At 42.0% G+C, this 25,317-nt stretch overlaps 2 protein-coding genes across 3 annotated transcripts; both read right to left on the bottom strand.

Moving 5' to 3' along the window:
* Window positions 1-2,367: 2,367 nt before the first annotated feature.
* abca5 (ATP-binding cassette, sub-family A (ABC1), member 5) lies at window positions 2,368-21,148 on the bottom strand. Its single transcript, XM_041067061.1, has 38 exons — window positions 21,022-21,148; window positions 19,780-19,946; window positions 18,274-18,460; window positions 17,944-18,117; window positions 17,255-17,352; window positions 16,409-16,635; window positions 16,153-16,294; window positions 15,781-15,969; window positions 15,327-15,474; window positions 15,047-15,224; window positions 14,570-14,628; window positions 13,878-14,164; window positions 13,624-13,743; window positions 13,313-13,451; window positions 12,712-12,802; window positions 12,292-12,431; window positions 11,893-12,012; window positions 11,563-11,764; window positions 11,045-11,211; window positions 10,573-10,700; window positions 10,179-10,316; window positions 9,961-10,074; window positions 9,321-9,491; window positions 9,014-9,127; window positions 8,630-8,767; window positions 8,411-8,479; window positions 8,226-8,317; window positions 7,841-7,964; window positions 7,533-7,650; window positions 7,332-7,423; window positions 6,953-7,128; window positions 6,686-6,761; window positions 6,371-6,465; window positions 6,057-6,176; window positions 5,818-5,970; window positions 5,619-5,698; window positions 5,440-5,495; window positions 2,368-5,199 (listed from the first exon to the last, which is right to left on the bottom strand). The coding sequence occupies exons 1-38, from the start codon at window positions 21,032-21,034 to the stop codon at window positions 5,059-5,061; spliced, it is 5,043 nt and encodes a 1,680-aa protein (XP_040922995.1). The 5' UTR covers window positions 21,035-21,148; the 3' UTR covers window positions 2,368-5,058.
* A 77-nt stretch (window positions 21,149-21,225) lies between these two features.
* Window positions 21,226-25,271, bottom strand: asb3 (ankyrin repeat and SOCS box containing 3). Of its 2 annotated transcripts, none has more exons than XM_041067283.1 (10): window positions 25,180-25,271; window positions 24,778-24,982; window positions 24,203-24,373; window positions 23,919-24,031; window positions 23,706-23,838; window positions 23,362-23,539; window positions 22,628-22,846; window positions 22,210-22,512; window positions 21,987-22,120; window positions 21,226-21,893 (listed from the first exon to the last, which is right to left on the bottom strand). In XM_041067283.1, the coding sequence occupies exons 2-10, from the start codon at window positions 24,977-24,979 to the stop codon at window positions 21,661-21,663; spliced, it is 1,686 nt and encodes a 561-aa protein (XP_040923217.1). In that variant the 5' UTR covers window positions 24,980-24,982; window positions 25,180-25,271; the 3' UTR covers window positions 21,226-21,660. The 2 variants fall into 2 exon arrangements, with proteins under 2 accessions (XP_040923217.1, XP_040923216.1); XM_041067282.1 differs by having other exon boundaries at window positions 24,203-24,376.
* Between the last annotated feature and the right edge of the window lie 46 nt (window positions 25,272-25,317).

Here is a 25,317-nt window from a genome sequence, read left to right on the forward strand (position 1 = left end):
TGCCAAAAATAACCTCTTCCGGTACTCGCTCTCAAAAAATAATCCTATGTCCACGCAAGCAAGGAAGCATTATGAATTTAGCAACATAGCGAAATATATTTTAAAAGAGGAACCAATGGAGCAGATAGAAATTCATGACAGACTAATAAAAAGCTAGTTTCTGTGTCGCCGTTTTTTGTTGTTGTTGTTGTTTTTTTGTTTTTTTTTAACCAGTCATGCTAATCGTGGGCTCCTTCGTTTGTGTAATTACACCCAATGCACTTTTCAACAATTACACTGATGAATTGTCTTTTTTTCACTTCACGGTGGTCTCCTTATTTTTAAAGTACTTACCGGAAGTTTTACTATGCTGTTGTTCCTGCATTGACGCTGCTTTTACCAATTTCTCATCTTGCAGTTCTTAAGCGTGACCAATAGATGGCAGTAAACAGCCGCGATGATACAGTCGAAATGATCCTAACCGAGCGCCGTAGGCTCCTGTGGGGCGGAAGCATCTGAAATCCATAAAGAAAAAGAAAAAAACGAGGGTTATGTTCCGGTACACTTGCTAAAGTTGATCTTAATAAGAAGTATCAATGCCAGTGGAGAGGCTTGTTAGCTTGAATGCTTGCTCTGTTAGCTCCGTTAGTCAGTCGAAACATCGTGTTTTCAAGCTAATTTCTGTTTCTTTTTTTATCAATTTGGCTTGTTCGCCGTATTTTGAAAATATTTAACGGAAGTGCAAATTTCCTGTAATTCTGCATTGACGCTACTCTTACTAATTTCATGTGCTGTAGTTCGTCACTGTAGCCACCAGAGGGCAGTAAGCACATCACGTTTGTCAAGCTGGCGTCAATGAGATGATGCCAAAACTAATGTTTTCCGGTACTCGCTCTCAAAACTAATCCGGTGTCCAAAGGGAAGCATTATGAATTTAGCAACATAGCGAAATGTATTTAAAAATAAGAACCAATGGAGAGGATAAAAATTCATGACAGACTAATAAAAAGCTACTTTCTGTGTCGCCGTTTTTGTTTTGTTTTTTTAAAGAAAAAGAAAAAAACGAGGGTTATGTTCCGGTACACTTGCTAAAGTTGATCTATCTTAACAGGAAGTATCAATGCCCGTGGAGAGGCTTGTTAGCATGAATGCTTGCTCCGTTAGCCCTGTTAGTCAGTCGAAACGTCATGTTTTCAAGCTAATTTCTTTCTTTTTTTATTAATTTGGCTTGTTCGCCGTATTTTGAAAATATTTAACGGAAGTGCAAATTTCCTGTAATTCTGCATTGACGCTACTCTTACTAATTTCATGTGCTGTAGTTCGTCACTGTGGCCACCAGAGGGCAGTAAGCACATCACGTTTGTCAAGCTGGCGTCAATGAGATGATGCCAAAACTAATGTTTTCCGGTACTCGCTCTCAAAACTAAAATGAAACTGTGAGGCGGAAGCATCAGAAATCCATAAAGAAAAAGAAAAAAAACCGAGGACTACATACCCGTACACTTGCTAAAGTTGATCTATCTCAATAGGAAGTATCAATGCCGGTGGAGAGGCTTGTTAGCATGAATGCTTGCTCTGTTAGCTCCGTTTGTCAGTCGAAATATCAACTTCCGTGTTCATTTTGAAAATATTTAACGGAAGTGGAAATTTCCTGTAATTCTGTATTGACGCTACTCTTACTAATTTCATGTGCTGTAGTTCGTCGCTGTTGTACGCTCATGAATCTTACTTTTTTCAAACGTATCCTGTTTGTTTAAAACGTTTCCAACAGACATAAAAGTAGTTAGACACTATAGCCACCGGAAGTTGGTGTGTGAATGGTAACCTTCAACATTTTTTACAATAAAGTTTCCAAATATAGCAGCAGTTACGGACTGTGACCGCTCCACCAGCATCAAGGCAGAAATAACAGTATAGTAAAACTTCCGGTGAAGACTTTCCAAATAAGACGCGCAAATAACATTACACTAAAGAAATGATCACATTAGACTGTTTTGACATTTTTTAAGAACCTTTTTTGTTTTTTTCAAATAGAGTGTGTTACTGGCCATTATTTGTTTAATCATTTATTTTACTATATTCATGTTTTAAGATCTATTCGTCAATTTGAGTGATTTATTGAGTGATTTTGTTGTATTTCATGCTTTGTAAATGTTGAACGATGCTGTATCTGTATATTATAGTGAAATGTTCTGTGTAAGCTGAAATGCTTTGCATACAGAATGGAACACATAAAAAAAAAAAAAAAAAGCAATAATCTGGATTAACATTTATTCATGAAAAGGTCATATAGAGACCACAGAGTTCATTAATCACAAGTGTCCATCCAGACCTCAGGGCGATACAGGAGGAAAATACAGCACACGGCTAAACACAGTCTTTAAAAAATAAAATCAGTGCACAGATAATCTTACAAAGATTGCATAATATAAAGAAAGGTTAGAAAATTTCCCAGAAATAGTGCAATTTTACCACCACCAGGAAAATAAAATGAAACATGCTCCACTTTCCACAGAGCCAAAGGATGTTTTGGTTTTCTTTACGTGAAATTCTTCTGACTAAATGTGACGAATGCTTTTCGTTCTGGCAGCAGGGGAAGTGCAAAAAGCCAATGTTTTCCAGATGGCTACATGTTACTGAAACTGACAGATCAAAGAACACACATGAAGGCTGGAGCACAACAAAGTTCAAACAATATGCGCTTCTGTGAACACAAACCCGACATTGCACTTAAGAAAATAAATGTAAAATATACGTAGTGTGACATCTCACAAACCCGACCATCCTCACCACATGCTGATGTGATGCAGAGCCAGAATTTGTCCCGTTTGAGGGAACAAGGCTACATGAGTGCAAAAAAAAAATGTGCTGACAGGATTTAATTTTCACATTTAAAAGGACATAATAGACCCAACAGTACATGGACAGAACTTCAAGCATTACTCCCACTCACTTTCTCTAGTCCAGTGTATTTACTGTGTATGTGTAGGTAACGTGGTCTGATGTCTGTAGTGCATGTTTGGAAAATCAATCAGCGTCAGACTCGTTTCTTCAAACGTCTCACAAATCTTTAAAAGCCGATTCTGATACTTGGTAAAAGCAGCTCTTACTTAAATTCAGTGAACGATAACAGAGCAGGTAAAAAACAGCAAATAAAACCAGTTACAGATAAATGGAAGCTGCTGCATGAACACGTCACAGTAACTGATCCCACACACCTCGAGCAAGAATGAAAAACCACAACCACAAAATATCTAACACACGACGGAGCTCGGGACAGAAAATAAATGTATTCAAATGTCTATGACTCTGATCAAAAACCTTAAACTGTCGGTAAAATAAACGTTCAGCTGCTGCTCCCTGACAGAAGAAAGACAGAATGTGATGATTCTGTCCGACAGAGGTGAGACAAAAGAAACAAACTCAGCAGCTGAACTTAAATCCAACACCATCGCACTCCAGAGGAAGCTCCTCATGCAGCAGCAGTCGACAAATATCACCCAACAAATCACATAATTCTCAAGTCTTTTCAACAAAGTGTCTTAAATTCCCTTTAACCATCGTCCTCACACCTGAACGCCACGGAAAAATTACAATTCATCGGTTTGGTGACAGGTATTGCACCAACAACCCACCTGCTTGTACAAAGATTAGATTATGAAGAAATAGCTGCAGCTACACACAGTATATACAACACAGAACACACACACACACACACACACACACACCAAACAGGCTAGATAGTTAATAAAACACAGCTGCGTGATTAAAAGTGGCACCAAAGTGAAACAGAGTGACGACAGCAGCTTCAGAGCGTCACTGCCGAGTTACAAACCCTCCTCTCACTGGAAGCCAAACGTACATTCAACATCTGTTTCCATGAATCTTCAGAAAACCTGACTGAGGGACAAAGAACGTTTCATCGAGCTCCATCTGAACCCAAGCTTCACCTCTCCACGTCTGAGGTTAAAGGTCCCAGTTAATGTCTGACGAGGGCAGTGTGCTACATGTACTGGTGTGCATATTCTACATCACATTCCTAAGCTATGGGCTCTAGTTCAAAACTAAACCTGTAGAGAAGAAGGCCACAGGACAAAGGTCATCAATCCAAAATCCTCCTCCCAGCATCCACCTGCCACATTTCAAAGTAACCAACCTCCACGTGAGCGTGCATGCTCAAACACTCAGTCCTGGTGAAGGCAGAGTTTCACTGTGGGTCTGGAAGTTAAGACGTGCACGTTCATGTCATATGAGGAGGAGGAGGGACTCTGTGCTTCAACCTCAGAGGAAAAACAAACGTGCAGTTTGTTGATTAGGGGGCGTCGCGACGGTCTAAAGACTGTAACACGTCTCCTGCAGTGTGTTAAACAGACAGGTGTTTACTCCACTGCCCCACATCAACAACAGAACTATTATGCAAACTAGTTATTCACATGCTACTGACACTAACAAACAAAAGCCCTGCTCAGTGTCAATGTGTGAGGAGGTGTGTTAGTGTGTGGTTCAGAGATGTGCTGCTTTGGTACGAGTGTGGATGGATCCCATTTCTGGTAGTGCCTAAAAACTGTTCCACAAGCACGACAGACAAAAACATCTGAGAGAGACGAGCAAACGTTTACTGTGATGCCTCCCACAGACGAGAACGGAGGGAGAGGATAACAAAGCATAAATACTTTATATTATTTATATATATTTTCCTTTTTTTTTGACTCCCTGTGAAGATAAAAAACACCATTAGAAAGAGGAGTAGGTGTCGCATCAGCGTGTCGAGAAAGACTGCAGGCCCTTCGGTCAGTGCGATTCAGAAAACACGGAGCACCAGTGGACGAGGGTTACACACATGCACACCTCAGACCCACAGAAAGGAGCCATAGCAGCTCCGAGCCCAAGTAAACACACAGTCAGTCCCAGTGTATGCGAGCCCCCACCCAGGCCTGTTCCGTTCATCTCAGGGTGGTGGGCGTCGGGTTGCGTGGAGCGGGCGAGTGCTGGCGTGAGCCCTCAGGCACTGAAGCCTGGCAGGACGGGTCGGTCGGTCAGTCCTGGTCAGTCACCAGCCTGCTCCCTCTGAGGCGGAGTTCAAAGCTGGTGCACGATGCTGTCCGTGTGGTTGACTGAAACGGAGCCGTCCTGGCGCAGCCGCTGCCACTGGAACGTCGTGCTGAGGGAGCCCACCTCGTCCTCCTCCTTCTCCTGCTCCTTGGCAAACTCCATGAACACCTGGAGAACGACATTATCAGGTAGAAACAGAAAACGGGGACAAAAACAGTCAACACAAAAAGATGCTTAAAGTGACGTATTCAGTGAAAACCAAGGAAGTTTCTTGTTTTTGCTTCTAAATAATTAACTGATCATTAACTGATGATCAGTTACTGATCGTTAAACACTTTTTTCTATGAACTTGACACTGGTGTGATCTGTGGTTGAGTCTGAGACCGGCAGATTGTTTTAACCACCTACCTGCTCCAAGGTCGACTGGGAGAAGTTATACTCTTCAAAGTTGAAGGTTTGTTTGGCTGAAGACAAACAGAGATAACAAAGATAAATTACAGCGAGTGAGATGTGTGTGTGTGTGTGTGTGTGTGTGTGTGTGTGTGTGTGTGTGTGTGTGTGTGTGTGTGTGTGTGTGTGTGTCTCACCGCTTTCTAACTGAGAGAAGGACTTGGCCAGTGATTTGACGTCCTCCATGGGGACCTTGTAAACCATCAGAGTAGCAAAGCTGCAATGAAAGCATCAGCCGACAGAATCAGACGTGCACATGCAGCAGTGTGAGTGTTTTTCACTCAGCCATGAACAAAGCACTCACACACTCACTCATACAGTTGGGCTGGGCCTCACCTCTCCTGTCGGGCAGCGTGAGGGAAGATTCGGAGGATCTCTTTGTGCAGCAGCGCCACCTGCTGAAGCCCCGTCAGCTCCTCTCTGAGTTTCACCTCCAAACTGTAGCCTCGCCCGTATTTCCCTTTTAAATGTTGGATAGAGCCGATACACCTGATAGAGAAAAACAAACAGAGCGTTAACTGATCCAGAATTTTTTTTTTCTTTCTGAAAGTCTCATCAAATAACATCACATGTACCTCAACTGGCCAGAAACCATGATGGCCACGCGGTCGCACACGGCCTCCGCCTCCTCCATGTAGTGTGTGGTGAGGATGGCTCCCCGCTGACGGTTCTTGAAAGCAGCTCGTATGGCTCTCCTACACAAAGGACATACATGAGTCCTCAAGCCAAGCACGACATTTATTTCCTGTAGCTGAACCTTCTCTGGTACCAAAGTTATTACACTGGAAAACTACTTCAAAAACCATGTGGGGGAAAAAAAATTTGTGTTAACGTTGATTGGCCCAAAGTGAAGGCACTAAACAGTGTAACACAAGTTCACTGTTCTCACCACATCCGCTGTTTAGACTTGGGGTCCATCCCTGATGACGGCTCATCCAGTAAGACGATCTGAGGATTCCCAATCATACTCAAGGCAAAGCACAACTGGAGACAAACAGGAAAGAAACAGAAAGAATGAACACGTGTTAAATGTGTTTCAGCAGAAAAAAGTGTTTTTATTCATAATGAAACTTCAGCCGAACAGAAACGGCTTTTATTCTGAAAGTCAAGCGATGAAACGCTGCCTGCGTCGAGTCCTTTCAGTCACTAAGGATGTAAAATAACACAAAATCCACTGGACTTAAAATGGAGGAAATGTTCTCACCTTCCTCTTGAGTCCTGCTGACAGGCTCTTGGCTTGTTTGTCCAAGTGATCCTTCAGCTCCAGAGCATTCACCACACTGACCGCAGCAGTTAAATGACAGAGGCATGAGTACACTGAACATTCCCACTATGGGATGGATATTTGAAACAGATAAGATCGTCTCATTGGAAGACAACTGAACAATCATCTGTGGCTGCATGTGGTTCAGTACTGAGAGTCTGAAATGCTGAAAGTGTGTCTGTGAATGAGCTGGAGACGGCGACGTACCGTTTGATTATCCCTGGTACATCCTGTCCTTTCAGCCCCTTGATGGCGGCGTAGATCTCCAGGTGCTCCTGCAGAGTGATCCTGGGCCACAGAGGGTTCACCTGTGGACAGTAGCCCACGTGCTCCAGGGGATTGTCCACTTGACGAAACTCTGTACTATAGTCCCCCATCAGCACCTGGGCAAAGGAAAACAGACGGTCACTGAAGCAGTAACTATGTTTTTAGTTTCATCCATCAGTTTTATTTTTCTGGGGCGATATTGTGTTTCAAGGTCACATTTCTTCAAACTTTAACAGAAAGCTGTTGTATACATGCAAATTTCAAGTATATTTTCCAGCAAGTACTTATTAGTATTATTCCACTCTAATCTGTCTAGTACCTGTCCTGCAGTGGGGTCAGTGTCACCTGACAACATATGCATGACGGTGCTTTTTCCTGCTCCATTGGGGCCCAAGAGTCCAAGAACCTCACCTGAAGAAACAGCAGTCAGGTTATGGTATTAGTGAGTGAGCTTCCTCACAGATTTCTGATCAATCTAAAACCTTTGTAGGCATGGTAACAGTAGTTGGCCTTTGCGTACCTTTGCGTACACAGAAAGAAATGTTCTTTGTGGCCACTTTCCTCCTCTTGTTGAGAGAAAAACCTTCTCTCCTGCCCTTGTACTGCTTCCTCAGGTTACTCACCACCACAACTGGTTTCTGAATGGACACAGAATGAAGAACACCAAAATAAACTTCAGTTCATACCTCATGAAGACAATGTTCTCAAGCTCACCTTTTAAAGCGTAAAACATTATTTTCAGTCAAAAACTCTTAAGTAAAATAGCCTGTATGTGGGTTACCGACAGCTCCTTATTTTCCTGTACTAAAAGATGAGATATTCACTCACCTCCTCACAGGACTGGCAGCTGAGGGCCTCCTTCACTCTGGCCTTCTCCATCTGTACATCCTCATCCTCGTTCAGACCTTCTTCTGGATTCTTCTCCACTTTGGGCTTTGACTTGGATGAGATCCTGCGAAAATTAAACAGAAAAGTCATTAACTTTGGCTCTTAGTCAAACAATTTAGTTTGTTTTAAATCAATAAAGTTCATTCAAATTCCATTTTGTGTTGAGATATCAAATGACTGGAGGACTTGAACTAACTCATCTCAATTCAGACTAAGAAGCTCACACTGTTCATTTGAAATACAGAGAAAAAAACCTCAGTGTTTAAGATCCAAATGTACTGAAGCTTCCTGTAATCTGAGCTATGACCTGAAGTCTGATCATCACCTGCAGAACTGATCATTTTTCATTGTCCTCCCTCCGTATCGGATCTCCAGCCAACGAAGCAAGAAGAGCAGCAGGATGCACTGGAGATAGGGCTGAGCACAGAAACAGACACAGGTTACGGCTGAACACACTCTGCTGCCCCTTTATCAGTGTTTTGGCGCAAGTATTTCAAATGAGATACATACAGCTATAACCGCAATGAGCAGGTTCTTCCACAAGAAGTTCTCCTCATAGAGAGAAGGGAGGAAGGTTGCCTGTAATTGGTTAAAAAAGAGCCAGAGAGTATTAATCACACAGTCCATGTGGACCCAAACAATGGGCTAAAAGTTGCATGGTAACGGAGAGCTGGTGTAATCACTACGAGCGACTCTTTCACATCATACTGTCTGAAACATAGCTCCTACCTTGGTGATGCAGTTGAGGCAGCCCATCAGAGGGTACAGAGGGTTGAAGAAACACAGGGCGTTGTGCAGGTTCCTGGTCAGACCGGGGTTGTCGTTCACAAACGACAACTGAACCAGCGAGGCCGATACCACACACACCTGATTTAAAAAAAAACTTTCATGTCACTCTAATAAGGACAAACACCCAAAAGTAGAATTATACAATAAAGCTGCTTTGGTGCCACAGTAAGAATCTGAAACTGAACCTTTCAGAATAAACTCATGTACAGTTTGACATTAGAGTTGTGCGACTACAGCAAACATAATAAGCTCATTTACTTCTTATGTATTATCATAAAATACACTATTATCATTCTCAATGATTTCAGGAACACATCGACTCACCATCATGGAGATGACAGAGAAGAAATCCCTGTTGCTCTGGACTCGGGCGAAGCCAAAAGAAAACACATAAGTGGAGAGGATCATGGCTGGACCAAAGCCGACAATACACAGGACCTGGGAGAGAGGAGAGGAGAGGAGAGGAGAGGAGAGGAGAGGAGAGGAGAGGAGAGGAGAGGAGAGGAGAGGAGAGGAGAGGAGACGAGACGAGACGAGAGGAGCTGTTTTAATTTTGAATAAAATTATCATGTGTTCTACAGTGGTTCAGTACGTGTGCTGAAGCCACAGTGTTTAAAGCAGCAGTACGGACCACAGCAGTAAGGTTGCTGGAGGTGAGCAGGTTTCCAGTGTGGAAGGAGAAGAGGATGATGGTCATGCAGCACAGGATGAGGTAGTAGAAGGGGATGTCCACCGCGGCCTGGCCGCACCAGTAGGCTGATGGTACCAGACCAGAGATACGCAACGTAGAGCGACACTTGATCTGAAGAGGTAAAAGCAGGAAAATATACAGCAATATTATCTGACCGCTATCATTACTTCAAAGTGTAATAATACTAATGATAATGATAATATCTAATAATCACTATCAGGATATGAGATCACAGGACAAGTCAGGAGTAACAGGACACTGTAAATTTAAGCCTTACGTCTTCTATATGATCTAGAATGGGGGACGAGCAGGTTCACTACTGGAGCAACTGAAACTTTTCTGACATTCTGCTGAGCCAGCAGTCTACACCAGAAGGGGGACAGCAAAACCCACCTGTGTGTCTACACAGGACAGGTGGAGCTCTGGGTCACTGACTGGACATTAAGTTGACAGTTAATTCAAGCCAGTGTATTTGGAGCATTCACGTCTGTTGATTCACTGCAGAGCAATGAATTCACTGATCACAGCAATCCCATTTTAATTAAATCATTTTGCTGTTATGAATGTGTTAAGTGGTTACCTCTCGGTCACGAGTGTGGTCCATTGCAAAATATGCAGGCATTCCAGCTGCCAGCATTCCCAGTATGATGGCCTCTATGTACACCAGAGCGTAGGACGTAGCATCTGGGATTTGCTGATAAATGTCAGAGTGGGAAAATTTAATATCTTGAATTGGCACAGAGAAGCACGATAGATGAGACCTGTCACATCTGCCTCCTAAATCTGCTAAATACTCACATAATCAAACGGTTTGGTCCAGGTTCGGATGTGCCCAGTACCATTCAGGCCTCTTAGAAGAGCGTTGCTCAGTATATTGACAGCCATAGGCAAAGAGTGGACTGTGGTGCTGTTAAACGCAACGCTGTATCTGAAACCCTGTTAACAGAAAGAAAATAAAGGGTTAATGAGACACATGTTGGCAGGTGAACTCCACTTCATCTAAATAAAAGGCTCTCAGTCAGAGGACTCAGCAGCCCTCGAACAAAGGGCCCTTCATCTGGAACACAGCCACCACATCAACTGTAGGTGGAGGTGCAGCAGGAGAGGTGAGCCCACATCTGATTCTCTATTTTCATTCTCATCAAATATCTGGTATCAAAAATAAATTCAATCTGTCCAACGTTAAGGTGACCTTGCTGGATCCTGTTACGTTGATGGCGGCGCTGTGGGGAGCTGCGGCCATGTAGTCACTGTGTTTCATCATTTCCACTTTGATGTCCTGAGACTCCAGGTTGTGAATAAATTCAGAAATATCTGAACCTGTGGACACAAGGAAAAAGAAACACTGTTAGCCCACAGAGAAAAAACTGCACTGATGGAGGAAGGGTGTAGGGATATTCAGTGGCTCATGATCTGTACTGTACAGCTGTACATCCATCAGTGTCCCATCACAACATTTACAGCAGCACTTTCTGACAGAAAGAGGATCCGAAGTCTCCCTGAGAGGACACATTATAACAAAACCTGAAAGCTGTTCCATCCTGTTCCATTCAAAACAAGGTTTATGTTTCTTATTTTCAGGATGAATCATTCAACGTGCAACCCGTTTCCTTCCAGGACACAAAACAAAACCTTATCCACTGGAAAATCTCCAGCGGACCCACCTGAGGAGTTCTGAACCAGGAGGCTGGTGGTATATCTCCGGGCGGCCTGGTTCCTTCGGAGGAGGTAAATGGGCAGAAACTGACGGTCCGGTGAGTGAATCTGGATGTTTCCTGTGGCCAGAGACAGGACGAGCACTGCAGCAACAAACACCAGGAACAAGGCCAGACTGCAAGAGAAGGGAGGGGGTGAGAAACGACGGGATGAACGGAGGGGACAATGTCAAAAACACACAAGCACAGAATATCGACCTCTTAATCATCTATCTCTTGATCAGCTCCATCTATCTTTATGTCAATATATGTTAATGTCAGGTTAATTGATTAATAAGTTCATTTAAGGAAAGTAAACAGCAAACAGGTTAGAGTATATTCAGTATGTACATAGAATCACAGCTTATACAACATTTTAATAGTGCAACTGTACGCTGTCATATTTGACAGCTAGCTGCGTGCGTCAGTCCTGAACTGACCTGAAACTGTATCTTGTTTTCAGATCGTTTCTGTTGCTGAACACTCACGTGTAAACAAAGGCCTTCCTCTCTCTGCGCATGTTGATAATGTGCAGCCAGGCCACAGTGCTGAACTGCTGCCGCCACAGAGCGTGACCTGACACAACATCTGACTTGTGGTCTGAGAACGTGAGCAGCCGCTGGTCTGTATCGTCCAGAGAGGCACTGTCACATTCATCCTCTGCCTGCTCCCGATTAAACACACTGTAGTCTGGATACAAGAAACAAACACATGGGGAAATACTCATTTGGACAAATCCAGTCACCTTCTTGAATTAGGAATTAGTTTGGCCTTTTTTAATGTAACAATACTCTTCACTGCTTCAGTAACACACTCACCAGCTTGGTCCACTTCAGCCTCTGCCTCCAAACGAAGAAAAACATCCTCCAGTGTTGTCATGGAAACCCCGTAGTTGATAATTCCCAGATTGGGTTGACAGTCGAGCTCAGAGAACAAGCCTACAAAAGACAAATTAATCATTACTTTCTGCTGGTTCACTGCTGCTACAGTGAAAGCTGAGTCAAAAATGAGTTGCACTAATATTTTTAGCATTTGTCTGGATGGGGTTTGCTAACTGACTGTGTTGACAGCAAGAGGCTGGACAGCATGCAAATGGACTTTCAGGCACTTGAACAATCGTTAAACGAGCTGATCCTTAATTTGTTCTCTTAAATGTGCGATTTCAATAATTTGTATCAGTGTTGACTTTACTGCATGTCTGTATAGTGTGATCTGACCTGGAAATGTGTCCATGCTCTCAAAAGGCAGAGTGAAAGTCAACTCTGCTTCGTGCTGCCGAGACAACTTTGCCTTGGGAACATGCTGCTTGACCAGTGACGCGATCTTTTCAGCTTCACACCTCTCGTTAACTGACATTCTGTGAGAGAGGCAAAAAACATTTATCTTAAACTATATGTCTTACAAATTATGATGCATGGTTAAGACACAGATTGTTAGGACGTGGGCATTACCAATCTTAAATAAATCATAAAGAACAGCAGCGAGGTTCACATGTCAACAACTTATTTTTCTTTTTATAAAGTGGCTCACCAAAGGGCCACTAAGTTTTCAAATAGCAATGGGCCATTGCTCTGAGACAATCTGCCAAATTTGAAAGCTGCTACAATAAAATACATCAGGACATAAAATCTACTTGCCTGAGATGATATCCAACACCACACTTGACCTTCAGATACAGGGAAGAACCAACACATTTCAGCTGTCCTTGAGAGATCACAGCTTTGCGATCTGGAGAAAAAAATAACATCTGTGTTTAACCACAACAACAGATCAAGTGCAAACTGTGATGCTGAAAATGCTGCTGGCAATAAACAAATGACACTTCTTCCAAGTGCAACTATGAGTAGTCAATATTTCTTCACACGCTGACATGAATAATGTCAACATTAAGAGTATGAATCCAAATACTAAACACTAAAGTAAAAATTCACACCTTGAAGTTGCTTATTCAAAACTGCTACCAGCTAAACTGAACTCATTCACTGTAAACAAACACTCTGCATTATAAATATTATAAATATTATAAACATAAGCATGTCTGTAATGCAAAAATTATTTGCTTTCTAATTTAATATTTCATAATATTAAGTATAATTAATCTAGACTTTTAAAAAGGATAAAAGTAGAAAGACTAAAAGCTAAATTTGACCCTTCCATTTTCCAACTTGGGATCACCTCTGTGTAATGGGTTTGGTGCCCGTGGGTCTGTGTGTGTTATGTAACAGAAACAGTTCATACCAGCGAGAATGTCAGCCTCATCCATGTAGTGTGTGCTGAGGACAGTGACTCTGCCAGCTCTGCGGCTCTTCAGCAGGGACCAGACCTGGTGTCTGGAGCACGGGTCCATGCCTGCCGTGGGCTCATCCAAGAGAAGGATCTGACACAAACAAATATGATGCAGACTGCTCAGGATGGGACGAGCGAATGTTCTCGTAGTAGGGTTGTTGGCAGAGTTACTGATAACTCCAGCATTTTACAGACTTTGTAGTCTGAGATGAGGATACAAACACAAACAAGTGAAAGTGTATGATGCTACGAGCTACAGGTACCTTGGGATCTCCTAAAATGGCAATGCCCACAGACAGCTTCCTCTTTTGGCCTCCACTCAGATTCTTGGCCTGGGCAGTCATGATCTTTTCCAAGTCCAGATCCTTCAGCACTTTGGTAACCTATCAAAGAGAAACAAATATACCCATATATCCATATATATCCATATATATATATATATACACCATGAAAGTTTTTATTACCAAGTATAAGACAGAGGCTCTTCAGCCAGTGGTCAGGCCTCTCATCACACTACCTCTGTGTCAATGTCTGCTGGTGGGATCCCTTTGATGGCAGCAAATATCCTCAGGTGCTCCTCCACAGTCAGTACATCAAAGATTATGTTGAACTGGGGACAGATTCCCACCAGCTGCTTCATTTCTGACCCATCTGCAATGTCCGCTACAGGGGAGCCGTAGATGGTGGCCGAGCCATTAGTAGGTGGACAGATACCACACAGGATGTTCATGAGAGTGGACTTTCCAGCCCCACTGTGTCCCAGCAGAGCAGTTATCTGGCCCTCATAGATGTCAAATGTCAAACCTGGGGACAGAATGAAAGACAGAGAAATACGGCATAATGAAATCAATCAGGAAATACACATCAAGATGGGAGAACACACACTGAACAACAGTATATTGTTTCAGCACTGACATTTCACTGTAGACAAGTGCAACAGGATGTGATGTAATGAGGTAAAACATGGGACACTACAGAAACCATTTTTCTGATTAATAAAAAATAAAAACTTGCACACAATAAAATAAATTAGAGATGAGATGATTATGCAAAAAATGCAGTGTATTTTTTTTTAAATTTTGCTTGACCTACAACAGTAACTGGAAACACTTGTCAACTGATTTATACTGTGAGAACCGGATCACATCACAGCTTCTGCTATCTGAGAAGCCTCTGACCTTAATTAAGTGTTAAGCGTTCAGGACTCACCTCTCAGAGCCTCCACCACATTGTCCTTCTCTTTGTACACTTTCCGGATGTTATTGATGCTGCCAGAGATTGAGCAAGCCATGAAGAAAAAATATAAGAGAAATGAGAGAAGTGTAAACACAGCAGGAGTGTCAGAGTGAAGAGCAGCTCTCCGGTTACAGGTTGGTCCCATAGGCTCTCCTCAGCCTGTGGAACAGTGGTGCCTGGCACTGAACCAAGAGCAAAATCAGGCTGCATTTTTAACTGAGCCTGACACGGATCTCTAATGAAAACACTTCATGCCTGCTTTTCTCTCCTCAGGCTTCAATATCAAAGAGCTCATCCCCTGAATCCATGTTTTAGACATTATTTTGTGTACAGTATTTAATTTAATTTAATTTATTAACTATCCAGCAATGTAACAAGCTGCGACACACTTATTGTAACACACTGCAAACACTCAATACAAAAGATAAATTTCCAAGTTCAGACTTTTACCGAATGGCTTCTTTCCCTCTGAACTCAGGTGAAACAGGCTCAACAGACTCGTCCCCACCAGGAGTGCCGTTCACCTCTGCATCGTATACTGAGCTCACTTCAACGTAGCGCTTTGTGCGTTTGGACCAATAGGATGGTTTCAGGAAGTACACCAAGGACCTCCTCATTCCAAACTCACCTATAAACCAGACAAATTGTAATAGGTATTTCACTCAATAACAGTATTGAAATAAACTGGTTGTAAATTGTACTGACGTAAACAATGTGTGTGTTCACTTACCAGGAAGCACCTGGTCCAGGTAGACAGCCAACATCAGGTAGAGGATGCAGTCTAGAACCAGCATGATCAGGGGCACGTAAAGAGGATGAGGGCCTTTGGCCAAGGAAGAAAACACAGCACCATCTCCCTGAGCTTCCAGATAAACCACCTAACATATGTATACACACAGACACACACACGGACACACACAAAATTATACAAAGTGCTTTGAATTCAAAACAAATAAAATGGACAGAAACAAGTTCAATGGCAGAAAAAGCTACGTTAAAAGTTGAATGTTGGATGGAAACAGAACCTGGCGATAGCAAAGGATCATGGGAGGGAAATAATACCAACAAGTCAGAAGTAATTATATTCATGGAGAAATTTCCTGGCTAATAAGGTACTTCATTACATGGCATGTACTCCAAGGTGACAAGTAGACAGTGGGTGTGGATGTGATTGAGCGCGTTACCTGTGCAATCCCGATTGAGAAGGCGCTGGGGGACAGCAGGCAGAGGAGCCACACCAACGGCTGTGGGAAGTCCTTCATCAGCACAGTGAAAAGCGACAGGCAGCCAAACACCACTGTCAGCATGGAGCCCACTGTGCTGGCGAACTTGGGCTTCTTAAACAATGGAGTCAGCATGAAGGAGAAAAAGATCTGTGGAGCAGGAGACAGAAATGATGCAATAATTAAAACCACCTGCCACACTACATTTTTTAAAGGCTGGGAAGAAATCACCTTCTAAAATGAGGAACAATTTTAGATAAGGTTATGTTTGTAATGCTGCCCTATTAAAATTAATAGGTATCTCTACCTTTCCTCTACCACGGCTGTACTCACAGATGATATTCCATAGAGGAAGATGAGGAAGAAAATGACAAAGAAGTCACTGTTAGGGAACAGCGCCGTGTACGTAGCAATAATGGACATCAGGATGGACATCGTGGTCACCAGAGCAGCATACAGGAGGCCCCATGACAACCTGTTGTACAACATAAAAACGTAAGTATATACACAATCACATGAACACAGGAAGCAGGTGCTGAGAGATTATTCAACATCCGAAACTAGTGACTGAAACCCTCTTCTTTTTTACCAGAAGGCTGTGTCATAGAGTCCCATCATGGTCATGGTGTCTTTAAGACGGTGTTCCTTCTCAGCTGCCACGTTGACAATGAGGAACGTGACAAAGGGTGTGAAGGCCAGGACCAGGTATATGGAGATGAGGGCGTGGGGGAATTTCTGCACCTCCACAGAACCTGGCTGACCCATCATGACCACCTTCAGGTCCATCTCACTCCACACTGACCGCTTTGTTTGCATCTGTACACGAAACAAGACAATCACCAGGTCAAACAAGGTCTGCAAAATATCTTCATTAGCAACAGACTATTTTTTCCAATTAAATGATCCGTCTTTTAGTCTAGAAATTGTCAACAACTATGAAAATGTCATGTCATAAGTTCTCAAAACCCATGGAGGCATTTTCAAGATGCTTCTTTTGCCAGACCAACCGTATAAAAGCCAAAGATGTTTGAGATACGATGATGAGAAAAGAGGAAAAGAACCAGCAAATGTCATTGTTTCATTCATAACAATTTATTGATTGCATGCAATGTTATTGATAAAGCTGCTTGTTTTCTAATTGATAACAGACTAATGATTTTCCATGAACTTAGCCACAGATCACACACTCTTTTTGTACTTTCTCTCAATACCTAAAAAATGTACAATTAACAAATTTACTTTCAGTACTTCTTTTGGTAGGAACTCACTGACTCATAACATCAGTATATTGAAAATACAGATCTTCAAATCAGCATCATAAACTTCAAATCCTTTAAATCAGCACCACATTTTCTTTTTAAGTGAACAACACAGACAGTGCATCTTTGCTCCCTCTTTAGTGTCAAGTGGCTTAATTCTAGAAAACGTGTCTCACCTGGATGATGGCTGCATCGATCAGAGACTGGAGGCGGATGAAGCCAGAGTACCAGTAATTAGCTGCTCTGCAGTTCACTGAGCTGGTAAAACAGTTGGCTAGAGGAAAACAAGCACAATGACAACAAAGCCTATTTCAGATATAGATGACAAAAACTTTATACTTCAGCTCTAGTAGGTGATAACCTTTCTTGCAGCTGTTTCTTTCTTTACATTAAATTTAAAAGTTTTTCAGTAATTTTGTTCTGTTCCATCTCACTCAAGCATAGAATTCAAAACGCACAACTTCTTCCCAAACCCCCCCCCCAATGACATCTGATTTGGACATTATTCGTTACAGAACCTCTCAGGAAGGATCGGTATGGGTGAAAGGCACCCGCCAGGATTTTCCACAGATTAGCAATGAGTTTTAAGTCTGGACTTTGGATTAGCCACTTAGGAACATTCACAGACTTCTCTTGTGACCTTTGCAGCATTTTCAAGATTGTGTACTTCTGCTTGTTTTTGTTGAAAATTGACCCAGCTTGAGATTGTGCAAGCTGTAGATCTCTTTTTCCCTTCTTTCAGACAGGAGTAATAACTGCCTTCCTCATCAAAAAAAGATAAAAAAAACAGACTGAACCCAAATTAAATCTGCATATGAGAGAATATAAATACAATAAAATAAAAGAAAGTCACATCAGATTTTACCAATAGATTCTGTGTAATCGCTGGGAAGGGGCAGCTGGTTGTACGGGAAGCGGAGTCTGTACGATGTGGCAGAGCTGTCCATGAACACAACACCAACATAGCTGGAAGGCTCATATAGGCTGGCGTTCTCCAAGTCCTCCTCACTGGCAAACATCTCCAAACGATCCTGCATGTCTGAAAACACAAGGAAGCGTCATGAACCAAACTTTGCTTTCGTCTGTCATCTGCTCGAGCCTAGTTGATATAGATCAAAAGCTGTCACGAACAACACAGTGTTGTCTTGTACAGTAAGAATGTATTTAAAGCATAAGATAGGTTTCAGACACTTACGCATCTCCTGGGCCACCTCTTCCATGATATGGTTGGTGATGTTAGTGATCGGTGTGTAGCCCAGGCCCTTGAAGAAGTGTTCCTCCCGCTCCAGCTCCATAGTGCTGATGCCTCCATAGTAAACATGAGGATTCAGGGTACTGATGAGTATCAGGAGACCCAACAGTAGCAGAGGTAAGATCAGTTCCTGTACAAACACATAAAGGAGCAGCTGATGAGAAAACCAACAATTTGCCATAGGTCATCTTTGGAGGAAATTTTGTCTCTAGGATAGTCCAATCACACACATACTAAAAACAATCTTCAAACTACCACTTTTCCATTCATCTTCTGCTCCTTATTCAGGTAAGTATCCTTTAGACTGGGCTTCATTCTCACCACCACAGAACAAATGCTTGTTTTTATTTCCTAGTACTGAACTAACACTGCCTGTGTTCGGGGGCTTTAACTACTACATCAAACCTCATGACAAATGACAAGAGGCATTTCTCTCTCCTCCAACCAATATACAATATGCTACAGCTCGACCTTGAGCACCACAGTAAATTGAAACAGTAAACTGGGAGCCACTGGTAAATCAAGAGCTCGTCTGGGGCCTGAGAACTTGACCGTGTACTGTGTTAGACGATCTAGGCCTCCAGTGATTTGTTTCACCTGGGATTATCTGTGTACACAAAACAACGAAAATCTCATTTGGTAAACACTTTGCCCTCCAAAACAAATCAGATTTTCCTGTCAAGCTAACAAAACAAGTTCTCAGGGCAAATAGTTATACAAGCCTTAAACAGCCAGCGACAAATATTTGGCACCTCTGGTATGAAGTTAGTAAGGAGTATTATTTACACTGCAGCTCAGAAAATCCCTGGACTTTCCTAAAAGCTCTTGAAGCTGCAGGAAGTCCCACAGTGATACTGCTCAAAAGAAATGTTGATACACAGAGCCATTAAAAATACATCAGTGCAATCTAGCTGTGGCTGAGGTTTCATTGGAATAGTCACTGAAAGGGCATTCTCAGAGATCCAGACACAATATCGACCACAACTGTGTGAACGGCGTGTGGAATGCAGGGTCATGGAATATCACTGGCAAAACAAAACCCCAAAACATTACAGACACTCTCTCAGTAGTCAGAGTTAATTTTTTTTAACTAGGAGAGGTAAGACAGTTAGAATCTAAAAAGAATAAAAACGGACAAAGCACTCTTTTAAATAAAATGATAAATATTCTGTTTAAATGCAATAAAGTGAGATAAAGAATGGAAGTAAATTTTACAGGCTTTAGTTCGTGAATATATAGTCAGTATCTATCATTTAAATTACCTAGGTTCTCCATTTTACAATTCCACAAACTGTTATCCACAAACTACAGACCTAATAAATTCTACGCTTATTTTGCACACTATCCGCTATTGCTCAATATTTCAAGCAAATTAATGACTTTGCTGAACAACAGTCATATGTAAGATAAAACTCAAGACAGCAGAACAAGTTTGAACTCTGAACAGACCTGAAGACTCTGTTGCTTGGTCCTCCATTTGATGAGAAGATTCTTGTAGAGAAGACTTCGTGTTTGGTGCCAGACTCCAGCATCTCTTCTATACATGGGCTGCATACTTCCAGCATGCCTCATCTGGATGACGTATGAACGAGAAGTCTCCCTAATGCTGGCCTCAGCTGCAAGTCAAAGAAATTCCAGAAGAAATAAAAAACTTCCACCCTAGACATTACTTAATGTTGATTTATAACTTACTATACACAGTAAAGCTTAAACAAATGTCAATTAATTGCTGTCTATTGACATAAAATTAATCTGCAATTTGATATCTAATTTTTCATCTGCTGGTTCCAGCCTCTCAAATACTAGAATCTGGCTTTTTTTGCCATATATAATAGTAAACTGAATATTTTGGGGGTTTCTAATGATTTTCAAATTAAAAAAAAGGCAATCTGAATATATCAACTTGGGCTGTGAAAATTTATAATGGTCATTTTACACTAGCAGCAGACCAGCAGATTAATGGATAAAGATAATAATAGTGGCAGCCCTAACAAACAGTATGTGCTATAGCGTTATGATTCACTGAATAAGCTACAAACTACAGTAAGCATTTTCCGACAGGGGGACCTCTTAATCAGCGAGATGCTGAGATGCAGAGTTTAGTTCCTTCATTTGCATATATACCTAACAAGCAGAATAATCTGGATGCTACACCAGCTATAAAACTACCTCAACCGCTCAGAGAGAAAGCAATCTATAAGTCATCCGCTTCCTCAGAGCAGCTCACATTTATCTCATGCTGTGCTCGCAGTGTTGACAACTGCACTGCCACCATGATGGTAAAGTGCCTTTTAGTAAACCGTACCGCCAATGAAACCTATCAACTCAGGGTTTAGCTGGTTATCATTATTAGCTAGCTAACGTTAGCTTACAAACTAACGCTAACCTGCTATGTGGTATTTTGGCACCTTTGACAAATTGTTGGTTTGAATTCGAGCAGCACCGTGCACGCCGCTTTGTCCTGATGCTGACTGGAAACTAAAACAAGTGTAGCAAGATACAAACGCGAGGCTTCACGCACAATAAACTGCCAGAAATTAGAAATTTGTTTTTCCTGAGCTAACGCGCTGTTTGCCAGCCACAGCGTGTGTGTGCAGAAGGAATCATGCTAGCAAGCTACAGCAACACTAGCTAATATCCCTGGGAAAAAATGCAAATGCACTGAGAAAAGCGAACATTTAACATACTCACGTATGAAATACATTAAGACATATCTCTCCTCAATTTGCGATTTGAAGACCTAACATTACAGATGCTATTTTATGTCAAGTAAACCTCCCGAAACGAGCTCCTTGTTTCTTGCGTCGCTACTTCCTCCTGTCAAAAACAGAGCCCAGAAAATATGACGTTGACCAATCAGATCAGTTCTATGTGTTAATGGCGGTTTGCACCAATCAGAGAGAGACGAAGTGGCTTTTATTTTCACATCACAAACAGATCAATGTTTAAACTGAACACATACAACTTGTTTGGGGATACACACACACATCTACACACACACACCATTGCAAATACTTCAGTCTGATGGAATGGTGCAGCCATACAAACTTGGACTCTTGGGTCTGAGAATTGGACTCAGTGTAAACATCATATACTTTCCAGGAGGAGCTCTAACAAGCTCGTCACACCAAATATGGACTGATTTGGGTTTTTTCTCTTTACTTGTATCAAGTTCATTGATAAATAAAAACTATTCATGGCATTGTTTTAAGAGAATCCCCACTTTATTTTTAGTGCCTGTTGCACAGCGCTGTTTAACACTATCAAGTTGTGTGAAATAAGAAGATTTTAACAACCTTAAAGCAACACAGAGTGGAAAACTGGATCTAGTTATATAACATGTCTATGTTGGTGTGTACTGTGGTATTCCTGTATTAGATTTAAAAGTGGTGGGGGTGATGAGTGTCTGTAGGAAACTTCTTGGATGCTTCTGAATTGAAGGAAGCCATGAAGTGGGGAGGGCACAGGGAGCTGCTGGACTACATTGGTCCTCATCAGTAGATCTGGTCCCAACACTGCCCTAACCTTCAGTCGGCAGAGGTGAGAAAGACAGGGAATGGAGTCTAGAGACAGGAGAGAGGATAAAAATAGTTACCACACAAAGTTTACTTCAGATTAGTAGAAGCAAATTTGCAGTATATATTATGTCACTGTACCAAAATCTTGACATGGCTCGCAGGTCTTTGTGACTCGTCTTTGATCCAGAATATGTTTTAAAGGGGCAGCCAGGGTTGACCAGTTTACAAACTCTAGCAGGTAATTCAACACATCACTATCTGCCTGTTCCAACCTAGAAAGTATAAAGGACAGAGAAACACTGATGAAGAGCTGCCTCTATTAACTGACCAAAAAAGTGCAAAAGTGAGAAGAGAGCTTTACATGTGAGCCTGAAGCAGTAGAGAAGGCTCCAATCCCGCCTTCAGAAGCAGAGGAAGCCAGCAGGCAGCAAAATGTACTTGGTCTAGTGCCACACAGAGCAGCTCCCTTAGTTCCTGCAGCTTCAACACAGTTTTCCCATGATGATGTGGTACAGAACAGTCCTTGATCAAAGTGTCTGGTCGAGGGATCCATCTGTGCTCAAGTATCAGCTGCAGCAAGTCTGTTTTGTCAGTGGCCAAGGCATAAATCCAGTTCTCCTCGGTCACAGTTGCTCCTGCAGCTACCAGCAACCTCACTGATTCACTGAAAGAGATTTCAATCATAATCAATCGCACACACATCATGTTTTGCATATGTTGATGGAGTGTGTATCATCAAAATCAGTTTTTTTTTTTTGTTTTTGTTTTTTTTTACCAACCTGAATGGTTTGTTGGTTGTATGACACAAGGCGAGAGAGAGTGGTGAACGGAGGCCCAGGGTGTGTGTGCAGTCTTGGGCATCTGGGCTAAAACCTTCCTTTAAGAGCAGTTCGACACATTTGCTCTGACGGCTGTATATTGCCACGTACAGTGGACTCACCATGCCATCAATGTGGCCACAATCACAGTCTGTTACAGCAATCAGCCTCCTGAGGACACTGGATGAATAGAATGACAGTTTCTGGTAAGAAATATGAGTACAGTTGTTTACAGCATCTCTAAACAGTACAATATGAATCAAGTCATTTATCAAGAAAAAATGTAAAATATTTTCCTTTGACAGACTCATCAATGATGAAAAGAGTCATTAGTTGTGGCCCTAATGACGATGCACTAAACCTGTGACTGAGCCCAGCTGCCCTGGGAGAATGACTGTACAAGGTTCTACCTGTACCCAGTGACTGTTTCAAGATGATGAACAGGATTGAAAAGCACAAAAATTTTCTGACATACAGAATTGTATAGTTTGCAGAATACTGTTTCTCTGATCTTTCTTTTTCCCTCTTCAAGTTTTCTATGAAGATAATAACAATTCATCTTTAGTTCAACAGTTGACAACCCAGTGACAAATGCAACACATTGTGAGAGATCAAAGGCAGACACTGCTTCTTATTAAGGGTTTTACCCCAAAATCCTGCCCAACGATGCCTCAATAAAAGTTATAATTCAGTACCCAATGTGGCCAAACTCAGCAGCAGCATGAATGGGAAGCTGGGGCCAGTCATTACTGCAGTTTATGTTAGGATCTGCCCCATGGTCCACCAAGAAATCCACACACGCCTGGTGGCCCTCTTGAGAGGCAATCAGCAGTGGTGTGGCCAAATCAGCTGCCTGGATGTTCACATTGGCACCTAAAGTGAAAACCAAAACAAACACAATTCATCAAGAGAGTGAAAAGAAGAAGCAGAGAGTAGCTGAGACACAAGAAAATTCTCTGCTCAACAGTAAATTGAAACATACTTTAGCTATGAACAAATGTGCACATACATGAAGGTATAAAGAAAAACAGTTATTTACCAGCATTAACAAGGATTTCTAGGCATTCCTGCTGTCCATACTGTGCAGCCACAAAGAGAGGGGAGATCTTGTGGTCATCTAGTGCCTCCAGGTTGCACACATTAACGAGTATCCGCACAATTTCACTGTAACCCTTAAAGAGTTAAAGAGTATGTTTATTAATAGGTCAGTTGCACCACACAGAGTTGGGTGTGTGTTTGTGAATTTCATTACCTTATAAACAGCTTGATGGAGGCAGGTCCACCAAGATGAGGTGTGTTTTCTATTGACCTCTGCACCTTTACTAACCAGCAGTTCCACAATTTCCTTGTGCCCACCATCTACAGCTGTTGGAAATTAGCAGCTGATAAATACTGCAGATAGAATTCACTCAAATTTACCTTTATTATCCAAAAGAGAAAATTAATTTGGTCAGAGTTGCATCCAGGGGTGAAAACAGCAAAAAGTAACAGCACAGAAAATACACATCACACCAATCTGATAATAATAAGTGTTACCTGCATACAGAGGACAGGACAAGTCATTAGTTAGCTGATCAATGTTAGCATGTGCCTTCAGGAGAAGTCGGACCACTGCCAGGTGTCCACGCTGTGCTGCCAGGTAACATGCAGATTCCCCCTCATGTGTCAAAGTGTTCACATAGGCACGGCAGCCATGGGAAGATCCTGCTGCTTACGGTCAGAGAAGGAAAAACAAAAGCTGTGTCTTAACTTCAAGGCATATTTGACTTTGAATAAATTATTTAGTTGATCATTAGAAATTTATTTGATGACAATTTTGATAAGTGATAACTAACTTTTTAAAATTAAGTACATTTAGGTTTTAGACTGTTAATTGCACAAAACAAGCACTTGGAGTTTTTGAGCAATTTTCACTATTTTATAGATTAAGTGACCATTTGAAAACAATCAACAAACTGACTGACAATGAAAAAAAACATTATTGACATTTAAGACTTATAAGTCAGCAATGATGAACAATGAGAAATGTTCCAGTTGTGTGGTTTGTCACCTTTTGCCACGATAAAAGAAAGAGAACTACAACCCTGACTTATACGAGGCCTTTTTCTTACCGCCGGCAGCAGACAAAAGTTCCTGCACGCACTCGGTGCTGCCAGCGGCTGCTGCCTCATGCAGGGCGTTCCAGCCGCGGTTGTCCCGACAGTCCACACTAAAGCCTCTCCTTATCAGCCTCCTCACCCGCTTCCTGCTGCCTGAACGAGCTGCAGCAGCAACCCTAGAAACGGTTCCTCCGTAGCACTCTGTGAAGTCCATCCCCTGCACCAGAAAGAGTTGTTATGCCATAATCTGTCTCCCAGTTAGCGAATAAAATAGAAGATAAATCCTTTCACTGAAACATCAAAACACAACTTTAGCCACGTAGCTAACGTTGTTTACGAATCACGATTTAGCTCGTTTATCACAATTCACAATACTGTGAAACTTTGGTAATGTTTTTACACAACACCACATACCGTTCTGATTAAAAATGGCACGACAAGTTATTTGTTTAACTCTCACAACAGTGCTCCGGTGACAACACCTGAACCAACATTTCAAAAGTCGCTGCTTAATAGCGTCACACCACAACAACGCGTCACGCGTAGCGACAC

The sequence above is a fragment of the Toxotes jaculatrix genome, chromosome 21 (assembly GCF_017976425.1).
Source record: "Toxotes jaculatrix isolate fToxJac2 chromosome 21, fToxJac2.pri, whole genome shotgun sequence".
In the NCBI taxonomy this organism is placed as follows: domain Eukaryota; kingdom Metazoa; phylum Chordata; class Actinopteri; family Toxotidae; genus Toxotes; species Toxotes jaculatrix.